This window comes from Chelmon rostratus, chromosome 3 (assembly GCF_017976325.1).
Source record: "Chelmon rostratus isolate fCheRos1 chromosome 3, fCheRos1.pri, whole genome shotgun sequence".
Taxonomy (NCBI): Eukaryota; Metazoa; Chordata; class Actinopteri; order Chaetodontiformes; family Chaetodontidae; genus Chelmon; species Chelmon rostratus.
In genome coordinates this window covers 13,891,143-13,904,911 of record NC_055660.1, presented here as the reverse complement: position 1 = coordinate 13,904,911, position 13,769 = coordinate 13,891,143, and the positions used below count along the sequence as shown (strand labels likewise).

General features: G+C 44.7%; 1 protein-coding gene across 1 annotated transcript; it reads left to right on the top strand.

Moving 5' to 3' along the window:
* Positions 1 to 3,076: 3,076 nt before the first annotated feature.
* Positions 3,077 to 10,974, top strand: nptxrb (neuronal pentraxin receptor b). The gene is made up of 6 exons (XM_041933974.1): positions 3,077 to 3,150; positions 3,401 to 4,143; positions 6,046 to 6,442; positions 7,326 to 7,567; positions 8,639 to 8,818; positions 10,729 to 10,974. The coding sequence occupies exons 2-6, from the start codon at positions 3,406 to 3,408 to the stop codon at positions 10,972 to 10,974; spliced, it is 1,803 nt and encodes a 600-aa protein (XP_041789908.1). The 5' UTR covers positions 3,077 to 3,150; positions 3,401 to 3,405.
* The last annotated feature ends 2,795 nt before the right edge of the window (positions 10,975 to 13,769 follow it).

The following is a 13,769-nucleotide window of genomic DNA, read 5'->3' as shown; positions in this document are numbered from 1 at the left end:
TTAAAAAGGAATTTGCTTTGTTTTTGTTTTTTTTTTTTTTTTCAGCCATCGTCCCGTATGTTGGTTCCTCTGACGTTGGGTGTAAGGTGAGGGGGGTGGGCAGCAGGTCGAAGGAATTAACCTCTATGGAAGATGGCCTGCTTACGATACCTCGGCAGCAAAAGTTGATCGGAGAGCTGAAAGTGAACCAAAAAAATAAATTAAAAAACAAACCACAATTACTTCAAAGAGGCTAAAATTCTTCCTTTAGCTGAGTGAACTGTGATTCTCCATGTGTTCATGACTATGAGCGACATGTTTCACGATAAGCAGTTATTTCATCCACCTCTGATATAAAAATATTGATTAGTGCAGCTTCATCAGCCTGAATCTGTGAGCAATGAATAGCCGAGTCATAGATATACATTTTTTTTTTAAAGATCAATCACATCATAAATGTACAAAGTACAAACATTAAAGAAACACAGGGAGTCAATTCAATAAAAAACTAAAACTAGACTAAAACCTAACCAACTCCAGGCTTCTTGTATTTCTCCTGTTGCTAACAATAATACTCCTGCTGTAGTTCCCAATTAACCCACAGAGAGGCGCTGTTGAGCCACTTTTGTGCTTTCATAGCAACACAGCAGAGCAGCCTTTGCCTGTATGTTTTCAGAGGGATTGTGCAGGCTGGGGTGATATTAAGGTCACCACGCCTGGGTATTCATCTCTTTTGATGCTGTGATGAATACATACATCCAGTTCAAACAGCTTTCCTCTTTTCCGCAGGCAGTGTTTTATTTGGGTTTTATTCTGTTCAGGCGGTTCTGATGGATGCAAAAAAAGGAGAGAGGTGATACATACGGTCCCTTGTCTCTTTTTGCTCTTGTTTCTGTTCCCTCCCTGGCGGGATAACACTGGGCTTATGAGCCAGATGGAACTAAAATAGTCGTGGTTTGATGCGAGTGGCCCACATCTGCGTGTGTGTGTGCGTGCAATATCAGCCACCTCTGGAGATTAATCCACAATCTGGGCTACTGGTCTCTGCAGGGGAAGCCTGACTGGACTGGCATTTGAGCCTCCGACTGTGGTGGACATTTACTGTAAGCTTCATTTCAGACCAGGGAGCTTGAATATTTTCATGAGCTCTCTGCTTTTCAATAGTTTGGGGATTTTGAGGATGAAAATGACCACTTTTGTGCCTCCAGAGGTGTATTCTGCTCTCTTGCCAAGAGTTACGTGTGTATGGTCAATATGACCACCAGGAGCTGGTTAGCTTTGCATTACATAAAGACTGGAAACAGAACATCTTAGTCTGGTTTTATAACAAAATCAGCTCACAATCACCTCCAATGCTCACCAATTGACACATTACAGTATATCTGGTTTGTTGAATCCACGTTAAAGCCAGATTGTGAACACCCCAGGTTACCGTTTTATGTGGGTAATTTGCTTCAATATTTCTTGGCTGGGTGCAATCACCTCCCAGAGTCCACAACAGAATGGACCTTGCAGACCCCGCAGGAGAAATAAAGTCATAACTCATGAAGTGGAAAGATGAAAAGGACTTCTTCTCTGCAGTTTCGCAAATATTTCAGCCTTTTCACTCCTGTGTTTATGAGGTCAGGTTATATCAGGGAAAAAAAACCCTCAGCTAGCTGTCCTTCAGAATAAAAAGCGACAGCTTCCCTCTGGACTTCTGCTGGAATAAAGCAGTAAAACAGGGAGAAAAGAATGAGAGATGCTTCTGATTTCTGTGCTTTGTATTAGCCTCAATGGACAAAACTGCAGCACAGCCACAAGACATGTTGTGCTTTACACTCACTTTGATGACCATGACGACAGTGGAGCTCCAAGGATGGCAATGTCAGCCAGCTGATGCATGGCTTCGGTCCTGACTGAAATATCTAAACTGGACGGGTTGCTGTGAAATCTGGTGTAGAAATTCACATCCCCCTCAGGATGATGTGGTGCTTTAGTGATCTCCTGACTTTTCATCTTGCAAAATGATCATTTGTCCAGTACATTAGTTCATGATCAAATGCCTAAAAACCAACGATATTCCCCTCAGCCTCAGCTGTACTTTGTATTTCGTGCTAATTAGGCAATATTATGATGCTAACACTCTAATGGTGAACATGGTCAATATTATCCCAAAGTGAATTTTGGCATTTCTTTGCAAAAGCAACTCCTCAAATTAATTAAATATTACAGATTCATGTCTCAGGATGGAGTTTTTCCTTTAATGTTGTGCTAGTTAGCAGGTCTGCATCACTGATTGGCAGCAGCTTAATCCACCCGGCTGAGAGAAGATCCAGTCCTGCAGCGCATGTCTCTATTTAATCTGGACTAATATTAAGAGCAAACCTCCCAGCAGTGGTTTATCCACCTGGTAAAAGCATTTGAGTGAGTGTTTGTTTGTTTGTTGAAAAGGCCACACTGTGTCGGGGTCGGATCAGTTGGCGTCAGTGGTGAGTTTTTAGTTTGCACTGTCTCTGGGGGAAAACATGTTCTTCCTCCTACTCACTCAAAAACCTTAGTGGGTCCCAGCTCTCAGTGTTTTTCCTTCTCCTTCTTCTGCATTATCTTCCTTCCTCTACCTCTCACTGTAAACTAAACTGACCTCTTTTTCTGTTATTGTCACTTCTTTGAATGAATGCAGCAGGCTGCACATATTGTAAGTCTGACAAGGTAAGACCAATGTGTGGGTGGTGCATGCACAGAAAAGTTTGCTTTCATTTTATTTCTACGACAGATTTTATGAAGAATAACAAAACTGACAGTGTCTCTCCAAACCAAAAAAAAAAAAAAAAGAAGCTTCATGTCAAACCATTCACACATAAACTGTCCCTCGGTTTCATCCTCTTCACTCACTTTCTCTGTTCTCCCTTTATACACACACACACACGCACACACACATCGATCCATCACCGCCTTGTTTGTTCACGCTGCTGCTGGAGTTTCACCTCTGCTCCGACTGGACTGACGCATGCCCACATCCTCGCTCCTCCTCTCCTCACGGTCCCCATGGTAACGCGCGGAGGAGAGCAGCTTAGCAACACCGAGACGGAGAGGGAGCATCTCTGGTCCAGACAGCGCGGTGCCATCGATATTACACACAGAGGGCGGCAAGCGGAAAACAACAGCGCCTCTGGCAATCATCTTCTGAGCGTAAGTGGCACATTTGTACAGCAAACAACAGCCCTGGTAATTAATCAGAGGTGATGGACTGAGTTTAGTTACTCGAGTCGTGATTATGTCCGGGTGATGCAGTTTTTCTACACATTGCTGTAATAGATGGAGTGATGCTCCTCTCTGTAGCCTGTTACAGCCACCGAGAAGAAGATTTTTTTTCTGTTTCCAGTTATGTGCATGTCAGCCTTCTTCTCTGAGCTGTAATCTTTTGTGTCGATCTCCACAGTTATCATGAAGTTCGTGGTGGTGCTTGTGGGAGCCGGCACGCTGGCCTTCCTCGGCGCGGTCATCTGCATCGTTGCCAGTGTTTATCCCCGGAAACGCGCCGCGCCTCTCAGCGACAACGGCACCCTGACATCGGAGACGCTGCTCCAGCCGCTGGAGCCCGGATCGGTGGCGCATGCCGGGCCGCTGGGAGCGCTGCACGGCGCCGAGTCCTACGATGGAGGGAACGGGCTCGGCGGCATCGGCTTGGAGGTCCCCACTTTGAACGAGCTCAACCTCGGAGAGGAGACAGGCGGGGGGTCCGCGAAACAGCTCAGCTTCAGCCGGCTGATCTGCACCCCTGTGCCGGTCGGAGAATGCAAGACCAAAGATCTGCGGCAGCGGCGGGAGCAGAAACAGCAGCAAGCGGACGACCCGCTGTACGGGGCCGGGGATGAAGACTGGACTTATCTCCGGACCACCGCGGAGGAGCTCCGGCAGATGGTCCTGCAGCAGAACGACCAGATCCTCATGGACCATAGGACCATCCGGGAGCTGACGGGGAAGCTGAGCGAGTGTGAGAGCGGCCTGGAGGACGAGAGGAACGTCCCGGAGCGGAGCGTCGGCGTATGGAGCGGCAACCGCCGGGTCATGGCCGGGGATGATGTGAGCTCTTCCACCGCGGCGCAGCTGCAGACGGCGCGGGCCGTGGAGGAGCTGGCCAGGGCCATCATGGACCTGAAGGACCGCATTGAGAAACTCGAGGTAAACTGGAGATACGGCTGAGCACAGGCTTGACGAACTTTGGCAAAAACCTGTTGTTCTTGCTGTTCACCCTCCTGTTTGAGTTTTGTTTAACGACAGGATAGTTGGGCTGATGCCAAAATCATGAATTAGCCAGGTGAGTCACTGCTCTCCAGTGACTAAATCTGTGTCCAGTCCATTAAACAGCCTGTTGTCCCAATGTCAGGTTGATATCCACTGTGAAGGGCAGTTTAAAAGAAGAGAAATAACCTGTCAGAATTTTTTACTGACTCCAGCAAAATGAAAAGATTCAGATTGGAGATGGTTTGAAGGCCTGTGCAGCAGCGTCTATGTTCATCATCTTAGGACCCCTGATCTTTCTCCCAACACCCTCCCTCCCTCTTTTTATCCCTCTCTCCCTCCTTTATCTTCACCTCTCCTGTGACAAGCGACTCGTGACACAGGCGCTCCTCATGCATGCGCACACTCCCCACGGGCCCATGGGAAATCTTTCCACCTGCTGGCCCCCCACACCCCTCCGCACCCTGCCTCTACCCTCGGCATCCGACAGCAGGATGGAGACATAAATAAAAGATGAAGCTGGCTGGACAGGAAAGAGGGTGGTGGTGGGGGGAGTCAGGTTCTCAGCTTGTGTGTGTGTGTGCTGAGATTGAGACATGGGTAGGCTTATAACTGCACACACACACACATACACACACACTGCTGCATCAGACCTCTCTGAGCACAGTCAGTTACAAGGTTGTCTCTCTGAGTGTGAATTTATATCCTGGATCCAGTCCTGCCTCAGCAACTCTGTTGATATTATATATCGCCCTCTCATCCACATTAACAGCAGCGTCTCTCTCTTTACTGCTGCTTTACCAACACCTTATTTTTCAACTTCTGCTGTGAATACTAATACTGCCACTGCTGAGCTACTGCTGTCATCAGTACAACACCTCTCGCTGCGTTGCTGCTTCATTGTTTTACTCATTCTCCTGCAGTTTGGTTTCAGTTTAAACCCGACACCATGACTAACATGAATAGTAAAATGCTTCTATTTATGCTTCTACAAAGACTGCTTTTATGTTACATTTCTTAAAGCCCTCCAGGGTGCAACCAGCCAGGTAACAAAGAGCCACAAAATTCTTAAAAAAATAGGGTGAGAATTGCAGTTTTCTGTTATTAAAAAACACAAACCTTCAGGCTCTGCCTTCAACACAGTCACATGGGCCAGATGTCCACTTTCATCAGTAGTCAATCAGGGATCAGAATCTTCCCCACAGGCAATACTTAATGAAACTGATCAATGTAACTGTTAATAGTGGACACCTGATTAACACCCACATTGGAAAGCAGAGCCGAAGATGTTGCTGTTGATTTAATCCTGAGAAAAGATTTGCACGCTTAAATCCATTGCCAAGCTTTCGATCTGTGGGCCCCGATCAGGAAACAATTATAAGAGAGAATCTCAGAGCTTGTAATGTTTTTTTTCTGCAGATAAAAATGGGAAGTGTAGTAGTTCTTCATATATGAAGCAAGCTCCATGGACGTAAGACAAATCAGCACCCAAAGCAACCATGACATCAAAAATAGAAAAACACGTCAGAAGTCAAAAAGAGAAAGAAATATTGCACATTGTGTGGCTGCCCAGCAATTTCATGACTGAGGTGATCTTCTTAAAAACTTAATTTGATAAGATATGCTTGTGCACCCTGCTTACTACTTGAGTACAGAGAGTACTAGAACAATGCCTAAAACTGATTTTCTGCCGGCTGCTTCAATCTGTTTTGACCAGATTGCTTGTTTTCTTCTCTCCGCTGCACTTCTTTTATGAACTCTCTGTCCGTTTCAGTTTTAGATCCTTTCTCAGACACCTACTTTACCTTTTTCCCTCCCTCTCTCTCTCTCACTCGGTTGCAGGCAGAGATAGGCCCTGCTGCCTTGAACCTCACAGACACTCCCGTGGGTGCAAGTAGCGGCAGCAGCAGCAGCGGCAGCAGCAGCAGCCCGGCTGGTAACACCGGCAAGGCTCCCGCTCCGCCGACTGGCAGTGCTTCCTCCTCACCTGCAGTGGCTCCCCCAGGGGGTCGCCGCCCTCCCTCCCCCGCTTCCCCTGCCCCTAAGCCCCCATCTAAGGCCTCCCCTGGACGTGGAAAGGGCACCTGGAGGGTGGAGGACCTGGAGGGGGAGCTGGAGAGGAAGATAAAGATGTTGGAGAAGGAGCGGCAGGCCATGAGGAAAGAGACGCAGGGCCAACACGAGAAGATCAACCAGGGCATCGACACAGTCAGCCACCGCGTCACTGAGCTGGAACACAGTGAGTCTGGGGGAGGAAGAGAAGGAGAGTGAAGACACGGGGTGCTTTTCTAAATAAATGCAGGAAGTGATGTATGTATGAACTCCTGCACACAGGGAGATAAACAACTGCATCACCAAGCTGACTGAGAAGAGAGCATGGCAAGAGAAGGCTAAAATGAAACTTTAATGAGCACTGTGGGTGAACTGGGTCATCGCAGTGGTAGAAAATAAGATGTGGATTAAAATAAGATGATTAATGAGTGCTGAAGGTTGAGAAATGTCAAATAGGGCTGGGAGCTAAAATTAAAAATGATACAGCAAAAAAAGAGAGAGATAGAGATAGATAAGATATCACCTTAAATCAGCTGTCACATTGGTTTCGGCTTTGTGACGGTGAAAGTTCCTCTGACGCAGGCAACCAAGGTAACTGAGAGCTTGGTTTTCCTCTAGAAGTGATACAGAGGGTGGAAATAGAGAGAGAGATATGTTTGATAACAGGAGAAGTGGAAGCCTGGAGGAAAGATTGAGAGTTCATGAGGTGCAAAGAGGAAGGTTGAAAAGGACAGAAAAAGCACTTCTCTATTCTCTTTTTAGCCCTGTCATTCTCCCGACCTCTCAGGCTGCCTCTACATCTCCTCTCCCTTAAGAGCTGCAGTGTGGCCTCGAGTTAGAGAGGCTGATCATTAACTGTAACGCTAAGAGCTCTTGCCAGGCTCTCTCTGTGTGTGTGTGTGTGTGTGTGTGTGTGTGTGTGTGTGTGTGTTTGTGCCAACTGACAGGGACAAGTGAGAAAAGAATTACCAGTGTTTTTTGTTCAAACCGGCCATTAACGTGTCATCCTTCCCCTTTTTCTGGCTCCATCTGACTGATTCTCTTTATCTCCGTCGTCTGTGTCTCCAAAGCGCTGACAGAGCCGTCATTCCCCGACGGCTTCGTCCTCTCCTTCCCCATGCGGACCAACTACATGTACGGCCTGGTGAGAAAAGAGATAACAGAGATGTACGCCTTCACCGCCTGTGTGTGGCTGAAGGCCAAAGAAGGGGGGATCGGGACTCCCTTCTCCTACTCAGTCCCGGGGCAGCCTAATGAGCTGGTGCTGCTACAGGGAGTCCACAACCCTGTGGAGCTGCTCATCAATGACAAGGTAGATGGGAATGTTTTTTCATAGTATTCCTCATTGTGGTTAAAAGATCAATTTAGTCGTAGGAAATTAACTAGCATTTTTAAAAATAGTATGTTATATTATGTTAATTATGGTATAATTATTATTTTACTGTGTAAATCAATGTCTTCTTCTGGTAAAAAGAATTAATACTGTGTACCCAGTAGCTTTCCTTATCATTAATCAAGTGAAATAGCCTGACAAGCAAATAATTATCTTAATAAGCTGTTCCGCAGAACAGTGTAAGATGGTTATTGATGGTTGGTTGTAATTCATTGATTTAAATGAGTGATGAAAACCAGCTTTTTCATGTCGTGTTACATGAGTGGTGAAGAGAACGAACAGTAGAACTGAAAATGTCAATGCATCCTGTTGGATTAGGTTTGGGATTGGTTTTCTGTCTGCACTATAGCCTGAAGTGTGTGCCTTATCAGTTAATTCCACTTAATTCTAGGTAAAAAATAATGTATTTATTATGGATGGTGCCGTTGAACAACACATTAGATATTTAAAATCACAAAAAGAAAGCGCTAAAAGCTCACAGAGAGAATAACAATAACATAATATTAACAATAAATGACTACAGTTGTTTGGATCTATGATCAAATCCAAAATAAAAACCTTGAATTAAAAGGCGCTAAGTGCAAGAGAAGCCTGTGTTCTTCTATTATTTTTTCACATTTGTAGTGCTGTGGCCCACGGCAAACATACGTTATTGAGGAGAGACGGCACAAAGGCAAGCTTTTTGCAACTGTTTGTTTTATATAGTGCATTAATGCTTACCTTTTCAGTGCTTACGCTTTTAGTTCCCGTGGCAGGGAGGCGTGGGGGTTTGTAACTGTGATGGAAGGAAGGATGGGATTGTCCACAGAGTGTAGTTTTGCTGACACAAGCCACCAGCGTGTCCACATTCTGCCGTGATTACTGCCCACACTTGTCCCATATCCAAGCAGAATCCAAGCTCGATGAGTCGTGGCTCAGTGGGCTTGCGATCACTCCGTCGCTTTGTGGAGAAAAGGTGTTACTTCGGCTGCTGTGCTGTCTGACCTGCAGGTGGCGCAGCTGCCTCTGTCCCTACCGCAGGACGAGTGGCAGCACATCTGTGTCAGCTGGACCCTGAGGGATGGGGTGTGGAAGGCCTATCAGGGCGGAAAGATGAAGGGGAGGGGAGAAGGACTGGCTGCCTGGCATCCCATTAAACCAGGAGGAGTCCTCATACTGGGACAGGAGCAGGTGAGATATACAGACTGATGAATAAATAAACTAATAGGTGGATGTATGGATAGACAGACGGGTGCATCAATGGGTAGATGGACTGGTGGATGGATAGAATTATCGATTGATGGATGATTGAACAAACTGATGGAAGGGTGGATGGCATTATTGCTGATGGACAGATAAATGGATGCATTGATGGACAGATGGAAAAAATATGAGTGGATGGATGATAGACTGATGGATGATAGATGGATGGATTATAGATAGATTATGGATGATCCGTTGTTGGTAGCGCTGTACCAAGTGACACATTTTTATATTTAAAAAGTCCACTCAGGTTTGAAGCTTCAAATGTCTGTTGGATGGATGTATGGATGCATGTATGAAAGATGGATGAATGAATTAATAGATGGATGATACACGGATAGATAGTGAGACAGGGAGCGTTATTTTAAGGCTGCACCATTAGCTTTTTCACAGGTGAACACACAGAAACCTAATTGTGTTCATCCTCCCACTGGGCTGCCTCTGCCCTTCATTAGCGAGACACCGACATTACATAACCATTATGAAATCTGACAGTGTGCTTCCTCCCTGGTGTCAAAAGAACAACCCAAAGCTCATTCTGCTGCCCATCGTCCTTGCATAAAGGATAAAAAGTAGAGAGCTGGGAGTCCAATTCTGCAAGATGCTGCAATGATGCAACAAGACTTGATTTAATGGATATTTTTTTAGAGAGAGAGATAGACAGACAGATCAAGCACTTTATTAATCTCTGTGGATGAATGATGAATTGCACTTGAATGGATGGGTTGACCAGATTTCATGGGGAAAATCCCAGGACATTCCCCTCACAAGGGTGCTCTCAAGGGGGATAAACATTTTTAATCTTATCTAGGGAGAATCATCAAAACACTATATTTATGTGTATGGATAATGATTTTTCTCCATTTTCATTCACATTTAACCAGAGAAGACACTACTAGACTGAGGAGGGTTGTAGTTTTCAGGACATAGTGTATTAGTTTTGATATACGTTTAGTATTAATCCGTCCATAATAAGCAAGAAGTTTCATGACTCTTTGTGGTCAGTTAAAAAGTTATGTCACATTCATAGGGATAAACCTACAAGGCTGACATACAACACACATGAATAAAGAAACTAGGGCAAATATATCCTCTTATATACTTTCTAAATCTTGAGATACCCTTGTGTCCATTATGCTTTTAGTGGGAATCACTGAGTTTCCCACGCCAACATGATAAATGTCCAAAATTGCTGGCATTGCGATAAAACTTTTATTGTGTAGTAATCACAGGAAATTCACTGTATTGGTCAGTGAGCTTTGCACTTACTGCTGTCGTTCATCAAAAAAGCAAAACAAAACAAGACAACTATCATTTTCAGCGTTTTCTGACAGTGGATCAGTTTGAAATATTGCAGGCGGTAATGGAACAAGGAGCCACAGCCACAGAGAGCTGTTAGATGAAGAGCTGCGGCCAAGAGGCTGCACACCTCCAACTTCTCAGTGCTGTAACCACCTTTCAGATTGACTGTGCCCTGCTGTCTGCAGACTCATACCTTGCGCAGCATAAAATCAGATCACAGTTACTCACAGAATGATGGAAAAAGGCCAATTATTGCTGACTTCTTTATTAATGCAACAATATTTTGTTTCGCTGCCAGAATTAAGTGACCCATAGTATTAAATCACATTTGCTGTAACCACGAGTAACTACAGCTGTCACCTCATCAACCAGGACTGAAATCTCACTTTAAACCTTAGTTTGTCCTGTTGAAACGCAGACAATGTTCCAAAGTTTCTAAAAGAGTTCCTGAAAAAATCCCAGCAACGCTTGGTCTGGCTATTCATGCAATCATTCTGACATTCAACCCTTTGTTTTCTCTAACTCTTCTACCTAAGGATACATTGGGCGGGCATTTTGATGCCTCCCAGGCCCTGGTCGGCGAGCTCTCTCAGTTCAACCTGTGGGATCGGGTGCTGAAGCCGGCAGAGGTGGCCGCCGTGGCCGACTGCAGCTCCTCAGCGCTGGGCAACATCGCCCCCTGGACCGACCACGACGTAGACGTCTACGGCGGTGCCACCAAGGAGTCCCTGGACCCGTGTCACGCTGCGCAGCGATCCAACCCCTCCAGCCCCAAACAGTGAAGGGTGACTGGGAGAGGTCAGCCAGGGGTGGTTGTGTTTGATTTAGGAGACGATTTAGCGGATGTGTAACGATGTATCACATTGGGGTTAATATTTGTTGGGGAGGGGAAGATTGCTGGTGGACAGAAACGTGTGTTGGAGCTATTAAGCCATTACGAGCCGCGTATCTGTTTTGTTTTTAGTGTTGGTGTCCACGCTCATGTGTTTACTTCTACAGTGAGATACAGTGAGTCTAGTCACAGAATCACCATAGTGAAGATGGCATAGGTGGATCAATCTGTGGCACAAACAGGACTCTTATGGTAGCATTCCATAATAGATGTATGATTGGCTCTGGTTAAATGTACCACCCTGTGTTTTAGGTAAGAAGTAAGTTGGGCCAGTTGATCATACATGGTTATTCAGGTAGAGGATGTTTGAACACAGCTATGGAATGAACTTTCAACGATGCCATATCTAAGGTTTCTTAATTTTACAACAAAGGGACACAAAGTTCTGTCCCTCCTCACCTTGTGTCCAGTTGCTTGTGTTTCATGCTAAACCTGACGCTGTCATGCTTCTGTTTATTTCAGCACTCAATGGGAAACACGAGGAGTTTTGTTCACTTCTAACTGTATATGGTCCTGTTGAGTAATGTCCGTGCACTTCTAAGTTTTCTACATTGCATACCATGATTTGGTAAAACAGTGGTCTTATAAATGTATATTGTGTAATGTATCTCTGCTGATGTTGCTCTGTGCCAGTCTGCTCACCCTGCTGTAGCCTCTCACGCCACTCACAGTCCTGCAAGGTTTAGTTGCAGCGTTTTCGTTTGCAACTGCGACTGAAGGAGAGCTCTCGATTGACCTCTGAAATAAACACTTGATGTCTATCTGCGCACCATTCAGACACCGAAACTGTGACGAACCTGAGTGAGTTTGACGAACTTGTGTTGTAGCCTTGAATGTAAACCTGGTGGAATGTAAGTGTATTTGCATGAGCAAAGTCACATTTCCTGTCACTAAACAAACAAACCCAAATAGTGTCTATTACAGCGTTGGTGTCCCCCAAAATGCCCCACACTCTCAAACACAGAGTCTCTTTGGTACATCAGATCCTCACAGAACGCTGGACAGGGAGGAAGGCCTATGGTGGCCCCTGTGTACTAAAATCTGACTCAGCAAACTAAAGAACAAACAAGCTAATATGAGCAAAAAGAAAGCAATTGATAAAATTCTGGATGTATTTATATTGTGGCATTCATTTCTGTCTGAATAAAGGCAGAGTTTGTTGGAAGGTGGTAAAAATAGAGAAGGTGATCAATATCGCACTGAATTAAGATAATTGACAGTTACCTTGAATAAAAGACTTTTTCTGATGCGAGGCATCCACTTTACTTTGATTTTCAGGCACATATTATTTGCAGCAAAGTTATATTGGCTCTTTTATATAATCTGACGCCTCTAATCATAGCTGTCACTTGGCTGGTAATGTAAATTGTATTTAATGGACATCATTGAGGCAATTTCCATATGACATGAACAGCAGAGTTAAGATGAAACAATTTATCCTGAGGAAAAAAAAAGACATATGATGTATGTCTTCCTGATTATAGCACCTTGTTGTCAGCCCAAAGACCACCAGCTGCTGTCTCAAAGTAAATCTAAAAGTTGTCTCCCTGCCTGATTGAGGGTCACTCTTGAAGCTGGTTAAATCAAAGACAACTATCACAGCAACTGCATGGTTTTTAACTGCAAGCCAGGATACCATTTTTGATAAGCTACTGTATAGAGGGCAAAGTATATTAGCTGAAACTATGATATATAATGTCCCCCAGACTTGTTCTTTGGTTTTCAGACAGTGAGATGATCACGTTTCTCAGATAATCTTGCATATTTTTGCCTAAGAAGAAAGTTTGCATGTGTTTAATCTGTTGATTGGTGTGGAAGAAGGCACCCGCTGTCAGGGGTGAGGGTTTGATTCCCACAAACGCTCTAAACATGTTATTCAGCCAGCGCTGTGCAGTAAAGTGAACTGTACAGTCAGTGCTTCTGCTCACTTATTACCTCAAAACATCGGCCCCACACACGATTTGCCACCCAGTTGTAAAGTGCCTGCCTGGGCTCTCATGCCTGAAAAAACAGTGAAGTGTTTTCATGTTTTCTTCTTCGTCGTCTCTTTCTTCTCCTCCTCTCTCTGTCTGTCTCTCTCGCTTTTGGTTGTTGAAGGCTGTGACAGTGTTGCGCTTGTCCTTATTTGCATCTTCATGGATCTTCTATGACATTGTGAAATAGGTGGATAAAAAAATTAAAATAAAATGGTTGTGACATTAGCTCAAAAAATGTTAAAAAAATGAGTGGAGTTGGTGTTTTGGTATGAATGTGTGTGTGTGTGTGTGTTGGGTGTGAGCTCAGTGTTTTGTGACAGATCTCTTTACACCTGTCAGATCATCTCATCACAGCTAAGCGACTGCAGGGATACTGTAAGGCCTCATGACCCTAATACACACACACACACACACACACTCACACGTGTCATCCGTGCCTGAAAGACACAACTAATCAAATATGACTAAAACCAAATGAGATTAGGCAACATACTACACCTGTGTTTGTGTGTGTGTGCGTGTGTGTGTGTGTGGCCATGTATTACTAATGTTGTGTGGACCTTACTCTGTTTACATAGTCACATTGTGGGGACTTACCTTACTTGTGGGGACAAAAAAAGTCCTCATAATGTTAATCAATAACTTTTAGGGTGACAACTTCGTTTAAGGTTAGATTTAAGTTAAGGTTAGGGTCAGGCAAGTAGTAGTT

Bases quoted from the DNA above. Each gene is read 5' to 3' on its own strand.
- nptxrb (XM_041933974.1), top strand. From the start codon at position 3,406: ATGAAGTTCGTGGTGGTGCTTGTGGGAGCCGGCACGCTGGCCTTCCTC. The intron at 7,568-8,638 runs GTAGATGGGAAT...TCTGACCTGCAG, and splicing joins AGCTGCTCATCAATGACAAG to GTGGCGCAGCTGCCTCTGTC. The intron at 8,819-10,728 runs GTGAGATATACA...CTTCTACCTAAG, and splicing joins TCATACTGGGACAGGAGCAG to GATACATTGGGCGGGCATTT.